Below are 20173 nucleotides of genomic sequence, written 5' to 3' on the forward strand. Positions count from 1 at the left end.
AATCCATACTTCTTATATATTCTTGGGACTTTTGAGACGATGAATCCATACTTCTTATATATTCTTGGGACTTTTGAGACGATGAATCCATAGTTCGTGTATCTTCTTAGTTAGGAATGTTGAGGTGATGAACATCTTCGTAATCTTCGCTAGGAACGTAGAGAAAATCAAGTTAGATTCGTATATCATCTTTTTAAGGACTAATAAGAGGGTGAAGACATGTTCTGGCGGTATACGGATCCAATTTGAAAAATAAAAAAAAAGAATATTTAATACATCTCTAATTTGTCTATATATCTTTCTAAACGAAAATATGCAATTAGGTTTATGCAAATAGCTAGAAGGTTTATGCAAACCTACTATTAAAAGTAATTGTTTTCCAAACTTAGCTCTTGTCCTTCAACTATATCTTGGCGTTTAGGAATTTTGTTAGTATTAGTTAATTATCCGGCAGCTTTTTTGCATTATATTATAATTGTTATTACATAATATAATACCGGTTCTGATTAAGGCTGATTTAACTATGTTATTATTTGGGCGTAATGCTAAGTACTAATAAAAATTACAATCAAAATCATCATTTGGTATTTTAAACCTGTTCTATCTTTTACTTTTCTAAAGTCCTCAAAAACTAGGTTAGCTGGCGATAAATGTTTCTCTTAAAAGAATGTCTTGTATCGATTAAAACAATGCTTGTTAGGTACTTACAACTCAAATTTGTTGTCAACCTCCAGACTCTATATACGTTCTTGGTTTCCAGAGTTCCAGAGTGAGGAAAGAATTTCACACATAATCAGTAATGAATAACTGGTTGTTTAAAACAACGGTTGAATTAAATAACGGCCATTTCTCTAATGGAGATGTTGCCACTTAGTTAAGGAAGTGAAAGTTACGCGGATGTATCCATTAGCCCTATCACCCCTGCAGTCTCCCCAACTCCTCCCCATCTCGGCAACATCTCGTTAGTAATCTTACTGTGCAATTATATCGTTCCGCAACGTTGGCAGAACTGTCGTTATTGCAATGATTAGGGAAAGAAATAATGATTTGAATGCAATGTGAAAGTGAGGAGAGAGTTGAGGAATGCATAGAAAGGATCGTTGTGGAGGACAAAATTAGGGAGAATGCAAGCAAAGGAAAGGGAATTTTTATTGTTTATCTTCTAAATTAAATAAGTGAGGTTTGATAGCGCATGTGTAAATTTATGAGTATGAAATATAACTATATACATGGTATTATTAAATTACATTAAATTATGTGTAAAGAAAACGGTTTTATGATACCTCTACCACACTAATTAACAAAACAATATTTTATTGGTTTAGTTGACGATATGATAAAATATAATTTAGTGAATAACTGATTTTAGGTTAAAGTACGATTATATCCAAACCTGAGTGTTGTTTTTTTAAACGCAGCTTTAATAAACTCGCAAAATCATAACACGCGGAAGTCGGAAATGGAAATTGTTTCCACTCAGACCTTCACGTACTCCGGATGCAGACTCAAGAAGTTGTGTAAATTACTGAGACTGAAAGGTGTATAATTCGCTCCGGTTAACAATCAAAACACCCCATTGTTGCGCTCATTGTTGCGCGCATTGTTGGCTGACGAGTAACAATAATTGTTGTCGGACCATTGTCACCACAGTCGCCAAGGCCATAGCAATAAATTTGCTCAAAATCCAATTTCCCCCACAAAGACCCATTGAAGCCTCTTCAATCGCGCTGGCCGGCTTGCACTTTTATTCACACAGAGTTACATTCACGCCAACACAAAGGTGTTACGAACGTATATGTAAACAATTCAAGTCCCAGCTTGTTAAGCGGAAGTTGATGTTTGTTTGGCCCCCATATTCAACTAAAACTTCCGCTCTATGGTGTTTTATATTTCAAAACAATGGTAGTGATTTTGCACGAACAGGTTTTGCAATTCATTCAAGTATTTTTCAGTTACCTCACAATCTGTTGCAGTTTTAAATCATTTCAATGAAGGCTGTAATGAATAGATTTTCTAGTATTTTATGAGCTATATTAGAGAACTAATGTGATGTCAATATCATGAGTCTAATGCAGACAAGTCTACAGGCATTCTGAGGGATGAATAAGGATAAAACTACTGAATTTTAAGCCTTCTGACGCTAGATACTACAGACCTCTTTTCAAACACAAGAATTGGAACTTTTAAAACAACAACCCCAATGTCTACCAGTAAGAATTTAGTACTTAAGAACGCTTTAGGAATGTAATTTCTCAGTATTGTACCTATTATTACATTTTTATTATTAATATTATACTTCAATGTAACTTTGGGAACAAGTACTCTTAAGAAGAAAAATATATCAACGGTAAAATATTTTTAAACATCATTTTTCCAGAGTTTATTTAAATCCGCCTGGTTGTGCAAAAGGCGTTTCGCAAGGTACATACTTAGTATGAATCTTCTTTTAGTTTTATTTATTTATAATTTCCAAACAAGTGGCACGTTTCAGCTCTCACTCCATCGATCAAGACATTAACCCTACTTGGAAAGGTTGGACGTGCATCATCACACCTGTTCATTAAATTGTAGCCCATAATCAAATTGGTCCGTTCATGTAGGAGTCGTAAGAGGTCAGATTGGCCTGCTTGGTTGGTAGGAGTGGACGCTGTGAATGATCCGTTTAGTGGATTGTTACTCAAACACGTGCAAGAGTGTACGTGTATCTGTCTGTACGTGTATCTGACAGTTTTTGGAGGGTCTCCAAGTAATCTTGTTGTTAATGATTCGGCCCCAGTCCAGAACACCAATGAGAGTGGCTCCCTCGTCATTGAAAACGGCTCCCAGGTAGAAAAAAACTTCTTCATTCATCTTTCCTCTTTGCTCTTGACGTGTTCATAATTCTTTTATGTTGAATGATAATAGCTATTATGTCAGATATATAACTACTAGATCTCTATGAACCACTTCGCATTTTGTTTGAAAATGACTTGATAGCAGTTATATGCGGTTATGCGGTAAAACTAATGTAAACAATATTTCAAGAATATGCCACTTTAGCTGGAAAAATTACACCGATCAGCAAGGATGTAATAATTGTATCAAATATATATTTATTTTCTTACTAAAAATTCGTTATGACAACAGAATACTACATTTTTTCTCTGATATGGTCTTTTATATAGTATCGTGGTGCAACACTTCTTTTCAGACCATGATGGACAGTTGTTGGAAATTTATGGTTTGGAAAATGAATTTGGTCATAAAACTAAAAAATACTGTAGGTAATTTACGAAGGCTAACACAGATTTATTTTTTAAACTTCTGGCACACGAAAATTGGTTAGATGTTTATCAAGCTGCTGTTGAAACTAAATACAATGTTTTTTATTGTAAATTTGCTTATGCCTTTGAAACTAGCTTTCCCAAACTACTAACAATAGAAGAAAATAACAATGTTAAATGGATTTCAAATGATGTTAAAATTTAAAATGATGAAATTGTGAAACTTGAAAAAGAGTATAGATTGCTGAAAACCGAGATTTTAAAACAAATTAAACAGTTAAAAAGGGAAGTTAAATTACAAATTAATAATAAAAAAAACAGTTTTTGGATAATAAAATAATGAATTCTACAAATAAATCAAAATCTACATGGCAAATTATAAAATCTGAAGTTGACAAAACTACTAAAACAAATGAAAATATACATATTGTTGTAGAGGGCAAAACTGTATCAGAGCCAAACCTTGTCAGCAATATTTTTAATGATTTTTTTTGTAAATGCTGTAGATAATTTAGTAATTCCGAACATCCAACCTAAAATTGTTAGTGAGTTGTCCTTTAAAACACAAAATTCAAGAAGATTCACTTTTGAATCTGTTAATGAAGATGCAGTAAAAAAATTGTTATGGCTTTTAAAAATAAATTTTCGACTGGTATTGATGATATTCCAATGGCTTTGGTAAAACAATCGTTCCCGCTCATCTCCAGGTCACTCACGCACATTATTAATTCATCATTAATTTCTGGTTTTTTCCCATGTCAATTAAAAATTGCTAAGGTAATACCTCTTCATAAAAAAGGAAACACAAATGACCCATCAAGTTTCAGACCTATATCATTGTTACCCGTATTCTCAAAGGTTTATGAAAAAGTAGTTTATAACCAGCTTTTGAAAAATTTGGAACTAAATCAGTTACTTGATAACGAGCAACATGGTTTTCGACCAGGCAGATCCACAGCTACAGCAAGTGTTAAATTTATTGAATCGATTATAGACTCAATTGACAGAAATGATAAAGTTATTGGAATTTTTCTTGATCTTAGCAAAGCATTCGACAGTGTGTCACATGATGGGTTGCTTAATGTCCTTAGTGATTTTAATATAAAAGGCAAGGAATACAATTGGTTTAGGTCATATTTGAAGAATAGACAGCAGTGTACTCAAATTCAACACATTTTAAACTATGCTGGAAGTCAATATAATTACATTAGAAACTATTTTTCAAAATTTCAAATAGTAAAACATGGCGTTCCTCAAGGTTCTATCCTGGGCCCTCTTTTATTTCTCTGTTATTTAAAGGAGCTCCCTGGGACGATTCCAGGTGGAGGCTCAATATGCCTTTATGCTGATGATGCAAGGTTTCAGGTAATAAACAGGAAGACATTGAGCTTTTATCTTTTTTAAACCTTTTAACTGTTAAAGATTTCCTGAGTTCCAAAAATCTCTTGCTAAACCCAAATAAATCAAATTTTGTATCGTTCAGTACCAAACAATCAAGATTACAATTTGAGCCTAACATATATTTAGAAAATTCATAATTGAATCAAGTAGACAATACAAAGTTTCTTGGAATAATATTAGATCGGAACTTAGGTTGGGAGAAACATGTTGATTATGTGGTAAAAAAATGTCCTCCGGTCTATTTGCTTTACGCCAAATGTCAAGGGTGTGTAGCATTGAGACTTTGAAAGCCATCTACTTTGCTATGATAAATTCCCATATGTCTTACAATATAGGCATATACGGAGCCACAACTAAAAGTAATCTGGACAGAATCTTATTACAACAAAAAAAATCTCTAAGAATAATTTTTAACCTAAAACAAAGAGATATAGTGAAACCATACTTTCTCAACTTCAAATGTTGACTGTATATGATCTATACATTTATGAAACTGTTTTATACGTAAAAAAATACAACAACTTAATTAGTATTTTAAACCATCATGATCATAATTTAAGACGTAGCAGATATGTGGAACAACATAGGCTGAAGTTTTATGAAAAGAAAATTGGTTTCATCGGCACAAAATTTTTGTTTAACCTTCCTCTCAATATTCAAAATGAGCACAATTATGAAAAATTCAAAAAACTACTTAAAGATTATTTATTAACATTATCCTCGTATTCTTTTGAAGACTTTTTTTGTTTCAATATGTAAGTAACTTTTAAGTATTGTTGGGTATGTTTAGAAATGTATAAAATCCCCTTAAATTACCTAATAATTACTATAACTAATAACTGCCTTGATTTAAAAATTGTTTTAACTTACTCTGAAGAAGGCTACATAGCCAAATCTTACTTTTTCAGTGAGTGTCAAAATGATTTTTTATGTTTTAATATATAAATTATAAATTTATATTGAGATTTATTGTGACGCTATTCTTGTAATCTGTTACATGTCTGAATAAAGAAATTTTGAATTTGAATTGAATTTGAATCGTCTTTAGTGAGGTTCTTTTGACCCCAATGGCATTTTAATGGTTACACTAAACGAATTTAAGGTAAAACTATACAGATCCATTTGAAATATATGTATGTAGCCTTGAAATATAGTTCTAGGATTTCAAGAGATTTTGAAGTCATGAGGTTTAGTACAACCGCGCCATGACTTCCTTCGCTTGTATATCCTTCTTTTTTTTATCTGACATTTGACAGATTTCCGATTGCTAATCATAGTCAGCATCAACACTACCAGAGAAGTCGACCCTATCTAGTTAGAATGATTAGAGCCTTAGATTTAAGGTTATTTTAGAGTTAGAGATAAGTATTGAAGATTGATCATCAGTTGGACTTCACCTAATGTGAAAGGTGATGGAACGAAATGTCGATTATCCAGAAAGAAAGAAAAGCGTTGGCAGGAAGATACTGGTCTAATAACAGTGATACATTACAACTAATTTTCTGCCGACTGTAACGTAACGTGTATTTATATAACGTTTTCTAACACATTATCATATTTTAAAAATTAAACTTGCAATTAAACTTACCAGCCACTCGCTAACGTTCAGCCAATTAAAAAGTATATTGATTGAATAATGTAATCATTTCAACTTACCTTTATTTATCTACGTATAGAATATTTACAAGGTGAACTATTAACACTATTTATGTGTAGAAGCTTGATTTTATTACAAAACAATAAAACTTCCGCTATAAAACCAACATTATGCATAAATATAAAATTGTTATTACTATAAGTATGTGTCATGGTTGAGACCTTGAAATGTATGTATTACCCCTGGATCAGAGCCAAAACAGCTCAGAAGACTGGCCTTGATGTAGGCCTTAGTAGTTGAAACCTTGCTATTAAAGTGAGATTTGCTCGATAATTAAGGTATTAACTTTACTGATAACTTGTCAAAACTAATAACTGATATTTGAGCATGCTGTTTTGAAAAACAATACTATCTTCTAATAAGGCAATTTGTAGTATCTATACTGATACCTTTTGGCTGTCTTATTTTATTTAACTACCAATTACAATTGTTTTCAATAGTAAAGTTCCCATTAGTCTAAATTTTTTTCTCCTCATTACCATGGTTTTGGAATATTTGTGTTTAAAGTTACTTTAAATCAACACAACATAAATTTGTTCCATATATTGAATGTATATATATATATATATATATATATATATATATATATATATATATCCACCGTGAAAAATTTGTAATGGCTATCATTAATATTGTATCAATACAGAAAAGTTGGGTTTCATTATCCAAAAGCATATTTTATATCTAGTCAAGTGTGTACGTATAAATAAACTAAAAACTAGATTCAATTTCATTAAAAGTCATGAATGTTTCAAAAACAAAATTTTGGTTGAATTTGATTGACTTCAGTTTTAAATATTTGTTCGTGATACACATCCGTTTGTTTTATTAATTAATGTACAAAAACCTTATCTAAAATGAACTGATATTCAATAAAAATAAACAAAGACAACTGGTACCAAAGAGCGCACAGAACGTAATAACGCGACGTGCAAGGACCGACTAAAACATTCCACCCTGTAAAACCAACCAATTCAACTAAATAAATTAATCAAGTGTTAATAAAATGTAATATCGATTAACCTTAAAATATACTCTATTTGTTTACTAATTTGTTTATTCTGCTTTTCTCGTTGTGATTAAAGGTTGCCTATAAGATTTTTGTAAATATATTATTACTATAGATAACATATAGTAATCCTCGAATATATGATAATAATAATCAATAAAACTCTTCATTGGACCAAGATTCATGCCTTTACGACCTTTCTATCAAGAGTCATCGCACAGATATACGGACTGACAGACAGACAGACAGACAGACAACGACATAATTAAGGAGAAATTATTGAAGTTTAAGGTATGAAAACTTAAAAGAAGTCCTGCTATTAATAAATAAGTAATTCTTTAAATCTTCAGTATCTGTTTTGAAACCAACAATGATAGACTCATGTCCATGTATCCAACAAGTTACACTACGCGTGACGTAGCCAGCTCAGCCCACGTTATCTGCTGACTGGCGAGCCTCCGACACGCAAGTACTGACCTTGGACTGCCATTGACCTTCACACGACCTTGCCCTTGTAAAGCGTGCAGTGATCGGCACGGCCCAATAACCCTCTGTCTTACCTTCGCGGTGTTCTTGCTAAAGTATTATGACTACAGTCATTTGCCTAACAATCGAATCCCATTTCGAAGTTTTATTATTCTTCCACCTCGGCATTCCTGCAAACTTATTCACCGGGACTTTTAATTTGCTCGGGGAGTCCAACTCTATTTTCTATAAGGTGATGTCAATCCAATTAGTTTTAATATTCAAATTTAGATCCTTCCATTATTCATTTCAACAATTAATGCACTGATCGGTTTCCTGTCCCAACTTCGTGTTTTTGAAAGACGATTTCTAAGGAGCAAGAAAATTTATACGAAACTACGTGTATTTTGTAAAAGTTACAAATACAAAAGCTCTGTCTGCAAGGGCTAGTGTAGCTCTTTGTAGCTAGTAAGATTGCCGCAAAAAGATTTTATATATCTAAAATAACAAAAAAGTTCAGAGGGGGAGCAATTTACATTTCAATCACTCTGTATATACAAACGATACATTTGAACAATTCACCTTTTCAAAAAAATCTCCTACAATATTGAAAGTAAATATTTTTATGTTCCCGGTACAATTTTGGTTTGCCTTGTTGCTTCAATAAAGAAAATATATACGTACGTCTCAAAGAAATGGTTCTAACCCTCAGGTAAATGACTAGTTTGCGTGTTAATTTAACATAATTACAGACAGTGATATACAACAATAATACACTGAGATTTATGAAGTATAGTATTAGCATGTTTCCCTGGTAATTGAAGACCGACGTTCGAGTTCCAGTCGTGGAAATAATTTTTTTGGAACTAATTTTAACTGAAATCAATGAATAATAAATATATAAACAAGTCATGCCCAACTGTAAGAATTAAACGTTTTAAACATCAAGGTGTACCTAGTGCAACATAAATATTGCAAAAAAGGATTATTTGTTCACTTGTATGGCCACAAGAAAGGGGAATATTTCAATTAAGATCATTGATTTTTGTAATTTGTTTGAATGTTCCACAAATCACTTTAACGCAAGCAAATAAAAATTACAAGGATACTATCGGGAAGGAAACAGGATTTTTCAGGACATTTCAGGACAGTGTTACAGAAAACTCCAAGCAAAGTATACTTTCAGGGTCTATGGTTGTTGTAAGGATTTCTTATGAGTTTTTAAATTGCAATAGACTTTAATTCAAACCACTCCAAAGACCCAAAAGAAAACTGGAAAGACGACAATTTATAAGTAACGAGGTTCCAGAATTGTGAGTTAACATTATCAACATAATATAAATAGTGGTATTTAAAGCGAGCTTAGATCTTAAAGACAATTAATAAATTAAAGAAATGAAAAAATAAAATTCCCTAATAATTTTTGTTTATATTTTATTATTGTCATACAAGAATACAATCTTAAAAGACAATTTGTATTTACAATTTTAAAATTATAATATAGCAACTTTATTGGTATGACAACATCACAAATGCGATAGAATACGTCGAATTGTATGTTTAGTATTCACTTTCATGGTAAAAATTCATCTCATTCAATGAATTACAGATATCTCATTGTACTATCGACTGGATTTTTGAATATTGGGCGCGAGGGAATAAGGCTTAAACAGGGCTAGGCCTCTCCTTGAGATTTGGAAGGCTCCAAAACAAGTATAAGAGCCGGCTTTAGACTACTAGCGGCCATCATGGCTTTAGCCCTATAAGAACAATGTCAAACCTCATGAATTTTAACGACCTTATTTTTATTTGTAGAGTAATATGAGCTGAAATTGACACCACTTCCGGGTCGCACAACCGGATCTGAGAGTGCCAGAGCATCACGTTTGGTGTCTTTATATAAAGTACACTTACTGGCAAGAACGTTTTTGTAACTTAACAAAATACAATAGCATTAATATATTGTGCATTTTCGTTTGCTTAGTAATATATTGGCAGTTTAAAGAACATTATCGTGTAAAACCTTTAGCGCTTTTAATAATTCAACTTGTTAATTATTTCAGAGGCGCAGCTGTGACACAGTGCTTAAGCGCATTAAGAATAAGTAGAGATCCTATTATTATTGTCTTGTATATGAGATGGAGATATACACAATGCCAATTCCCTTCAGGTGTATAACCACGTCCCAGTAGCGTCAACAGCAGCGTCACACTGAACTCTCTTGTATGTAGTGTACGATCAAGCAATACATTAAGGTGAATATAGAGGGCAATGGAGTCTTTATTAATAAGACACTAAATTTGGACAGCAAAATATAGTAACAATAACAAATATTTTATTTTTATATGTGTTCTACAAATCAGGAGTTAGTTTTACAGAGATAACACAGCAGTTTCTGTAATTGACTGAGCGTTAGCGAAGCCTGTCACTTGAAAGGCTGAAAAATATATCTCAAAAACGTACAAACCTATAAGACTTAAAATTTTGCATGGACCTTTATTTTTATATGAGAAACCCTGAGCTCGATTATGTTGCACTTCACTCCATTGGATGTCGCTGAGCGTTAGCGACTATTTGCATTGCTCTAATAGGTAACCTAGATCACAACGAGGAAATAGCAGGGTAAATAAATTTGTAAACAAACTGCATACAAGGGTTTCAGCGTGCATCATTTGTATTCATAGATAAAAAAGAAAAAAATAATAAGCTGGAATTCAACGTTATAAATTGTTGACACGAATGTACACCATTAAATAACAAAGATATTTTAACAAAATTATTACTATTTGATAGAGTTTTAAACTATATAAATTAAGTAAAAATGTTATCCAGCAAAGTAGCTATAACGTACGTTAATATAGTTCAGTTTTTTCCCCTAATTTAGTTAGTATCTGAAGATGAATTCCCGAATTTTAAAAGTGTTATATGTTGTTTATTACTTTTTAGTTGTATTACACACTTGAAGGCTACACTACTAATAGAAATAGGAACTCCACGTTCCGCCGGAAGAGTGATGGCGGTGATGACGTCACATGTGAACTAACTGGTGACAGTTCAGCTGGTACTGTCCGACTCTGAGGTACTGGTCCGCGAGCTGGAGCCTATCCCAACACACCTTTCGCCTCTCCTCGCGCCTCCACAACTTAGAGAGCGAGGTTTATATTTGGCCAATCGCACATCAATCAATGTTGGAATTTTGTTTACGATTTTATTTTCGCCGGCTTGTTTACGAGGGGCTTTGCAGAAGCCCGGCGTCCGTTTGAGAGCGGCTTCTGTTTGGCTTTTCCCGCCCGGTTAATGGCTTCGTTCCGCAAACCGTTTACTTTAACGGGGAATCGCCGAAAGAGCTGGAGTCTTCTATAAAATATACAGGGAGTATTGTATTGTTCACGTAGAAACACTGCACTAAGTACTTTCGATGAGTGTATTTCCTTCTTTTGAAAATATGGTTAGCATTAGGTAATTATAATAATTATTAATGTATCGCTGCTTGCAGCAAAATTGATTATACTAATATTTTTGATGCCATACAATTACAATATACCTGGTGTCCCACGAAGAGTTTTAACATTGGATTTTATATTAATTGCCCATTTATGCACCGAACATTTTCAAACTCAACAACATTCATTAAATAGGTATTGAAAATATTCTGTGGAAATTTCAGCTCTCTAGCAATTGTTGAAATATAGTGGTGGCATTTTGAAAGTATACTTTAAAAAAATAAAAAAAGAGTATTTTTGGTTTTGTAAAATGATTTATTGTCATATTCTAGAGAAATAAAGCCAATAAATCAGGAAATTAGTCTATTATCATAGCCTATTACAAAACCTACAATTACTGTCCACAGCTAATCGAACTAATGTGTAACATCCTGATAACAGCGCCTAACAAATGAATCGTAAGCTCTTACAAAGAAATTCTGCGGTATCCGGATTATTTTCAAGACACTTTCAGTTTCTAACAACAGATTTTTCCACTTATAGTTGGATTGCTAGGTGGTTCAACTTCTGGGAAGGCAACCTGAAATTGTCAACTTGCGTATTTAATGTTGCCAAAAGCACAACACTTTACTTTTTGTTCAACATTAAAGGCCATTCTCGAACTTGAACATCAGTAAACCTGTAATAGAGGAGGTTAGGTTTGGTTTTTTATAGTACAAGCAATATTCTTCAATCAAACAGTTATATTCAACAATGAACGTTATTAAACAGCTGTTCTTTAAAACTGCAACACAGTAATCAAATCAGGTAATTCAAGAAGTGAAGTTTTATATGAAGCAAAATGGTAAAATTTTCAATATATCAACATTTTGTTTCTACAATTGTTAGGGAGCTTTAATTTTCACAGAATATTTTTAAAACCTACTTTATTAATTTTGTAGAGTTTTAAAATGTTTGGTGCATAAATGGGCAAGTAATATAGAATAAAACGTTTAAACCTCTTCGTGGGACACTCGGTATATATTTTGTGTATAATCGACACAAAAAAAGTTTTCTAGTTACAAATTCTAACTAATCCGTGTGTTGCCAATGACCATTTGCTTCATTAATCGATTTAAGAAACTATAAAATTAAAATAATTATCTTATAAAATATCTAAATCGTATATTTTTATTAAATAAAACCATACGTATAATAAAATGGTAGGAGAACGTAAGTCGCGTAAGTTTTGGGTGAGATTTCCTGAGAACAGACCGACAATCCACAGGAAAGGATATTTTCTATCTTTGTTGTAATTTCTTGTAGATTTATTACAATGGCAGATGCCATAATGTCATATAACTATTTTACTCCCTTTGTTTACAAACGTGTTTATCCTACGATTTCTTGCTGACACGTGGTTACACATAAGACACACACGAGGAGAAACGTCCGTTAATATTCTGACAAATTCCATGATTAGATCAACTCCTAGCACAAACATAAGACACACACGAGGAGAAACGTCCATTAATATTCTGACAAATTCCATGATTAGATCAACTCCTAGCACAAACATAAGACACACACGAGGAGAAACGTCCGTTAATATTCTGACAAATTCCATGATTAGATCAACTCCTAGCACAAACATAAGACACACACGAGGAGAAACGTCCGTTAATATTGTGACAAATTCCATGATTAGATCAACTCCTAGCACAAACATAAGACACACACGAGGAGAAACGTCCGTTAATATTCTGACAAATTCCATGATTAGATCAACTCCTAGCACAAACATAAGACACACACGAGGAGAAACGTCCGTTAATATTCTGACAAATTCCATGATTAGATCAACTCCTAGCACAAACATAAGACACACACGAGGAGAAACGTCCGTTAATATTCTGACAAATTCCATGATTAGATCAACTCCTAGCACAAACATAAGACACACACGAGGAGAAACGTCCGTTAATATTCTGACAAATTCCATGATTAGATCAACTCCTAGCACAAACATAAGACACACACGAGGAGAAACGTCCGTTAATATTCTGACAAATTCCATGATTAGATCAACTCCTAGCACAAACATAAGACACACACGAGGAGAAACGTCCGTTAATATTCTGACAAATTCCATGATTAGATCAACTCCTAGCACAAACATAAGACACACACGAGGAGAAACGTCCGTTAATATTCTGACAAATTCCATGATTAGATCAACTCCTAGCACAAACATAAGACACACACGAGGAGAAACGTCCGTTAATATTCTGACAAATTCCATGATTAGATCAACTCCTAGCACAAACATAAGACACACACGAGGAGAAACGTCCGTTAATATTCTGACAAATTCCATGATTAGATCAACTCCTAGCACAAACATAAGACACACACGAGGAGAAACGTCCGATAATATTCTGACAAATTCCATGATTAGATCAACTCCTAGCACAAACATAAGACACACACGAGGAGAAACGTCCGTTAATATTCTGACAAATTCCATGATTAGATCAACTCCTAGCACAAACATAAGACACACACGAGGAGAAACGTCCGTTAATATTCTGACAAATTCCATGATTAGATCAACTCCTAGCACAAACATAAGACACACACGAGGAGAAACGTCCGTTAATATTCTGACAAATTCCATGATTAGATCAACTCCTAGCACAAACATAAGACACACACGAGGAGAAACGTCCGTTAATATTCTGACAAATTCCATGATTAGATCAACTCCTAGCACAAACATAAGACACACACGAGGAGAAACGTCCGTTAATATTCTGACAAATTCCATGATTAGATCAACTCCTAGCACAAACATAAGACACACACGAGGAGAAACGTCCGTTAATATTCTGACAAATTCCATGATTAGATCAACTCCTAGCACAAACATAAGACACACACGAGGAGAAACGTCCGTTAATATTCTGACAAATTCCATGATTAGATCAACTCCTAGCACAAACATAAGACACACACGAGGAGAAACGTCCCGTTAATATTCTGACAAATTCCATGATTAGATCAACTCCTAGCACAAACATAAGACACACACGAGGAGAAACGTCCGTTAATATTCTGACAAATTCCATGATTAGATCAACTCCTAGCACAAACATAAGACACACACGAGGAGAAACGTCCGTTAATATTCTGACAAATTCCATGATTAGATCAACTCCTAGCACAAACATAAGACACACACGAGGAGAAACGTCCGTTAATATTCTGACAAATTCCATGATTAGATCAACTCCTAGCACAAACATAAGACACACACGAGGAGAAACGTCCGTTAATATTCTGACAAATTCCATGATTAGATCAACTCCTAGCACAAACATAAGACACACACGAGGAGAAACGTCCGTTAATATTCTGACAAATTCCATGATTAGATCAACTCCTAGCACAAACATTTACAATTGAATTTACAAAATTTCAAGTCTATAGATCAGTTAGTTCTAGAGTTCGTGCCGACATATAGACATACACAATGTCATTCAATGACGTTTTTAAGTCCCTTCAGAAATCGAGGACGCTAATGTTCAAATGCTAACATAATTTCAATTACTGCTCATTATATGTAATTAGGTGAATGTCTTTAGGTCTGCCCGATACGATCTGGCCCATTAACGGGTGATAGATTTGTCTTTGATTAGTAAAAAACTTCAAAACATTAGTAGATACATTACTAAATTTATATATTATTTATTATGTTTTTGAAGTACAAAAACTTGATTAAACAAAAGTCACGCACATTTATTTAAATTAATATTTTTATTAGAACTTAAACTTAGAATTTCTTGTATGGTTATACTCTGAAATAAGATCTGCATAATATTAGTACCTGAAATGCCCTTGGTAATTGGTTGATCACCATTACAAGTTTTTAATGAACTAGTCCCATGCTTCTTTCTTGATCATATTTTATTTCATGATTACCTCTATGGTTTGTCATATTTGGATAGGAACACATTTATTCTTAGACGTGGTGACAACGAATAAATTAGTCAGGAGTTCAAGACCTGTTCAAATTTTGGTACTCTACGTAAATTGAAATACAGCTATGCAGAAGTTTACTAATAGCCAATAAGGGGTTCAATAACCAACAAAAGGGGCTGTTTAGTGGGCTAAGATGTATCAGTCAGAGGAATGGTAAGATTTCTCTACCATCTCTACGTTTATCCGCAGGATAACTGAAAACCAATTGGCCTAGATTTCACTTTTGTTTCAACCTATTCTACACTGGTAAGATTGAGTGATAGCTTGAGTATTTTCATGGATCGTCCCTTACGTTATGTTTAGTCAAGTATTTCACAATATATGTCAATATAGTAAAAGAAGAGGTTCTAGAAGTGGTGGAAAATGCTCTACGGTTCTACCAATTTTAAAGTTCAAAAATTCAGTTTTTAACCAAACAAAACTACACGAAATCTGTTAGGCTATAAAATATTGAAATTACTTTATTGTTCAAAATTTCCAGTCCTCAGCCGTTGTGATTGGTTGTGGTATGAAAACAGTAGTTGCTGGAATTGAAAACTGCCATATGTAAAATTGAAAACTGAATATATGAAATCATACATGCTCATGATGTAGAATAGCCAATGTCAGAGCTTAAAACCTTGGGCTGGGATTTTAGTAACGAGTTGTACTACATGTACAAATGGACCTGCATGGATGGAGTTCTTTATCGCCCATCTTAAATTAACCATTTTTGTATGGAATTAAAAAATATTATCGTACATTGGTTTTTTTTATTTTAGTATACTATTAGAGATATCTCTGTTATAACAAAAATAAACTTTAATGTTTTTATCATATTTAATTTATGATAATTTTGTCTTCAAAACCTTTCTGATTTTTAATTATGTTTTGTCAACATTTTTCAATAAACCCTTATTGTAATTCATTGGCATGCTAGGTATATTTATAAATAGAATTGAATTTAGAAGATAGATTTGTACAAATAGGCTAAAAGTGAATTTTAATAACTGTGTTTATATAACTTGTAATTAATGAGACATATTTACTGGACATTCTCTTTGAAAATATTTACAATATACAAGTACGCCACATTACGTGTCAAAGATGCAACAACACGTCGTCTATTTATCACTGTAATAGGCTACCTGTGTTAATATGTCACATGTCAAAATTCCCTATTATTGCACTCAGTTTGTCAGCAAATCTATTATTATTCTGTGATTTTCCCAGTGTCATCACAGTTACCCATAAGGCCAATGTAATCATTTTCACGGAAATCTCATGGGGTGATATGCACAATTATCAAACTCGATAGTGCTTATACACAAATGAAGCTTTATGCAAAATTTCAACTCTCTATGTCAGTTTATTTCGAGATATCCTGTGAAGTGACAGGCAGAAAATTCAAATTGAAATTAAATTATAAATTATTAAGATGCTCAGCAAACTACCATACATAGTAATTACATAACTATGTTTATTTTGTATTATTTTACTGAGGAAAACTAAATATTATAATAAAAAAAGACATTGAAAATATATGAAAATATTTTTTTAGTTTATCTGTTGTAAATATGTTTTTGGGTATATTCAAATGAAAAATATTCCAGTAATACTAATTGCAATCACGTATACAATGTTTAAAGGTATCATTTTAGTTTCGAAAGAAGAAATCGTAAGTAAAACCAGCCACAATGAATCACTGAAAATATATTATTTTTTCTCAAGAAAAATATTCTATTAATATTAAATTTAATTAAGTATACAATGTGTAACGGTATCATTTTAATTATGAAAGACGAAAACATAAGTAAAGCTAATCACAAAGAATCGCTAAAAATATTTAATTTTTGTATCTACTTGTCTAAACTTGGGTTCCAAAAAAAACCAAATTCACTTCCAATTTTTATAAGATCCTTTTATTTACCAGGCAATCCCAGCTATGCGATAACATTTTTAGTTTCATAATTATAGATTTCGACTGTTGTATAAATCCGAGTAAGAGAAATAGAACAAAATGCCAAATTACAAAACTGATTATGTACTGAAAAATAATAAGAAGAAAGTCTTATTTTTAGAAAGATATTTTTTTAATCAAATAACTTTAACACTATGTCTTGCAATAAACAACTTTTAAACTGATGCAAACGAAATTAATGTCATAGACGAATAAAAAAAATTGTATTTTGTGTTGTATCTCAATAGTAAAATATTTTAAGAGGTGATACTGTTTTAAGTCGTAATTTCCAATGCAACAATGTGTTTCACTTGTAATATTTTACAAGTTATTATAAACCAACAAAAAGTATTCCAGTAATAATAATTATTATTATTTTGACTTTTTTACGCAAATTCGCCTTATTCAAAACAATACCACAACGAAAATTTTTCTATATACAGTAAAAACATGTCATGAACAGTATTTGCTGGTGTTAGTTGGTAAGAAAATATAAATAAATTCAAATGATATAATATCATACATAATGAAATATCTATTATTTTTATATAGTCTGAGCTTTCAGTTCATGAAATTCTAGGTAAATGTTATGAGTATGATTATGGTTATGGGTCATTTTCAGCAATGATTTAATGAGATTCCGTTACAGCGTGTATGCAAAATTAATTCAATTTTGAGAGAGGAATATGCAGCAAATAATAATTATTTCACATAAAATGTAATTACTATTTGCTAACTTGAAAAGGGTCATGACTTTGCTGTATGAACAACAATGTTTTAGTGTAAGCTATTGGAAGGGTGGTGGTAGGAAAATGTATTGAGGTGACGCTTGGACCTGAACTAGGGGACACACCAGCCCCCTTCTCACGACACTGAGCCTCCTCCGATGCACAGGCACACGCACTTGGTCATTCATAATGCAAAAAAATTGTTATGAATTTGCAAATTTGTGAGAGTAACATATTGGAATGAATTTATTTATGACTAAACCAAATCATATAAAAGCTGCAATTTATACAGATAATTTCATAAATATAACCTTATACTGCAGTGTTTTCAAATGATAAATTCATCCGACACGATTACCTAATTCCTGTGAACTTGTTTGAATTCACTCAAAAATTATCATTTATCATGGTTTGTTGTAGTTACCCTCATATTGTCAGGGATGTTTCATTTAATATCACCTACTTTTGAATCGCATCTTAGAATATCAACTCATTTGTTGGTTTTGGAATATTTTAAGAACATACAGAATGTTCAGTACAGTAGTATTACCGTATAATTGCAATAATTTCAATTATGTAATCAAACTTTATGATATATAATTTTAAACGAGCTACAACTGTTTTTCTGGACATTCCTACAATATTTAGCACAAATGTAAGAAATGGCCTTTGTGATGTGACATCTCATTAAAATTAATTTGAATTGGGTAGCTTATTAGTTTTTTTTATTCATTTATTTCGACACTAACATACAGGTTTAATTAACTACAATTGTTTAAGCTTTATCGACCCAGATGTAAATGTAACATAATAAGTATAAAATTTGAATGAATAAATTACTAAAACTAGCTGTATAACCTATATAAAGATTTTAAATAACTTTTATTAATTTATCATCTCATATTACGATACGGTAGTATAATAACAGTACAATTAACCCTTTATAGATTTGACGTTATTTGAAAATGGAATTTTTCTTTGCAGGCAATATAAAAGTTATTTTCATGAATATTAAAATGTTTAAATGATTTAGTATCAATATTATATAATACTTTTATGTCTAATTTAATACCAGCATACTGTTCGGTTTTAGCTAAAAGCGGAAATTCGTATGACTTGACTTTATTATATGTTACTAAGCTATTATAGGTTACAACAATAGTTTTAAAAACGTAATTTGAAGAAGGGGCACAATCGTTTTCGAAAGATTGTCAAGTTTATTTAAAGAAGCTTGTCAGTGACTTAAACTTCTTGATTAAAATGTTCAACGTAAAACAACTCTATTTGCATTTAAATTGGCGAGGCACAAAAACCTCTTAGTTGGAAATAGCATTGATCGATTACTTTCTTAATAGCATTTGTCCATCATTTTAATTCTTTCTTAATAGTTTGGAGCGTTTAACACTGCTTGATTACATACACTAATGTTCTTACAGACATGTTCAGGAAATGGTTTTATAAATAATACAAAATTGTTTTAATTTATTTTTTAATAATTTAACCTATTATAAAAAAGCTCTCAACTTCTTAATATTTTTTTCAGTTTAGTGTAGTTTTAATAGTAACTACGTAGTGTTTAAGAGATTCATTATTGTGTTAACAAAAATGGCAAAGCTACTTTTATGGAGGTTTTAGTTATTTTTATTTTATTTAAAAAAATATTATCAGAATAACTGGAAATCATTTCGGTCGGTTAGGTATTAGCTATTTTTAAACCGTTGTCAAAAATCGTTTTCTCGTGCTTCTCAAAGCCAAAGGCTGTAGATATGTTTAAAATAAAATAAAATAAACTAAAATATAATATAATAGATTAGTGACTCACCGCGAGATGTAGGCGGAATGGCTGCTGCTGCTATCGCCATGTTGTCACCGACAGCCGGTCTACAACAGATCACACAGCACTGTACAGTCCGTAGTGTAGGAGTGTTGAGGGGCGACTGCTACTTATATACTGGCTCACTCCTCGCCGCCGCGCTGCTGATAACAGGGCTACAGGTGCTGCACGTGCAACAGGCTCTGGTTGTAAGCAAAATTTCAAATCTGCATTTAATTTAATTCTCGAGATGTCGTGTTGGCAGACGACCAGGAAAAGAAATTGACACAAAAATTACGCTCAGCCAAATTTCATGCTTGGGCGTACTCCATCTTAGAACATATTCTTTTCTATGTAAAATTGAAGATTCATGCAAAGTAGAAGTCTGTGGATAAAAATATTTGTCGGAGTTATCTTGCTACACGAAGCATTAAT

The 20173-nt window shown here is 32.3% G+C and overlaps 1 protein-coding gene across 1 annotated transcript in view; it reads right to left on the reverse strand.

The window, feature by feature from the left end:
* Positions 1-19853, reverse strand: part of LOC124353495 (putative inorganic phosphate cotransporter) — a 45935-nt gene extending 26082 nt beyond the window's left edge. The window contains exon 1 of the mRNA XM_046803349.1: positions 19748-19853. Within this exon, the coding sequence (XP_046659305.1) occupies positions 19748-19787 (40 nt within the window). The 5' untranslated portion in view covers positions 19788-19853. The remainder of the gene's footprint in view (positions 1-19747) is intronic.
* Between the last annotated feature and the right edge of the window lie 320 nt (positions 19854-20173).

This window comes from Homalodisca vitripennis, chromosome 2 (genome assembly GCF_021130785.1).
Source record: "Homalodisca vitripennis isolate AUS2020 chromosome 2, UT_GWSS_2.1, whole genome shotgun sequence".
NCBI lineage: Eukaryota > Metazoa > Arthropoda > Insecta > Hemiptera > Cicadellidae > Homalodisca > Homalodisca vitripennis.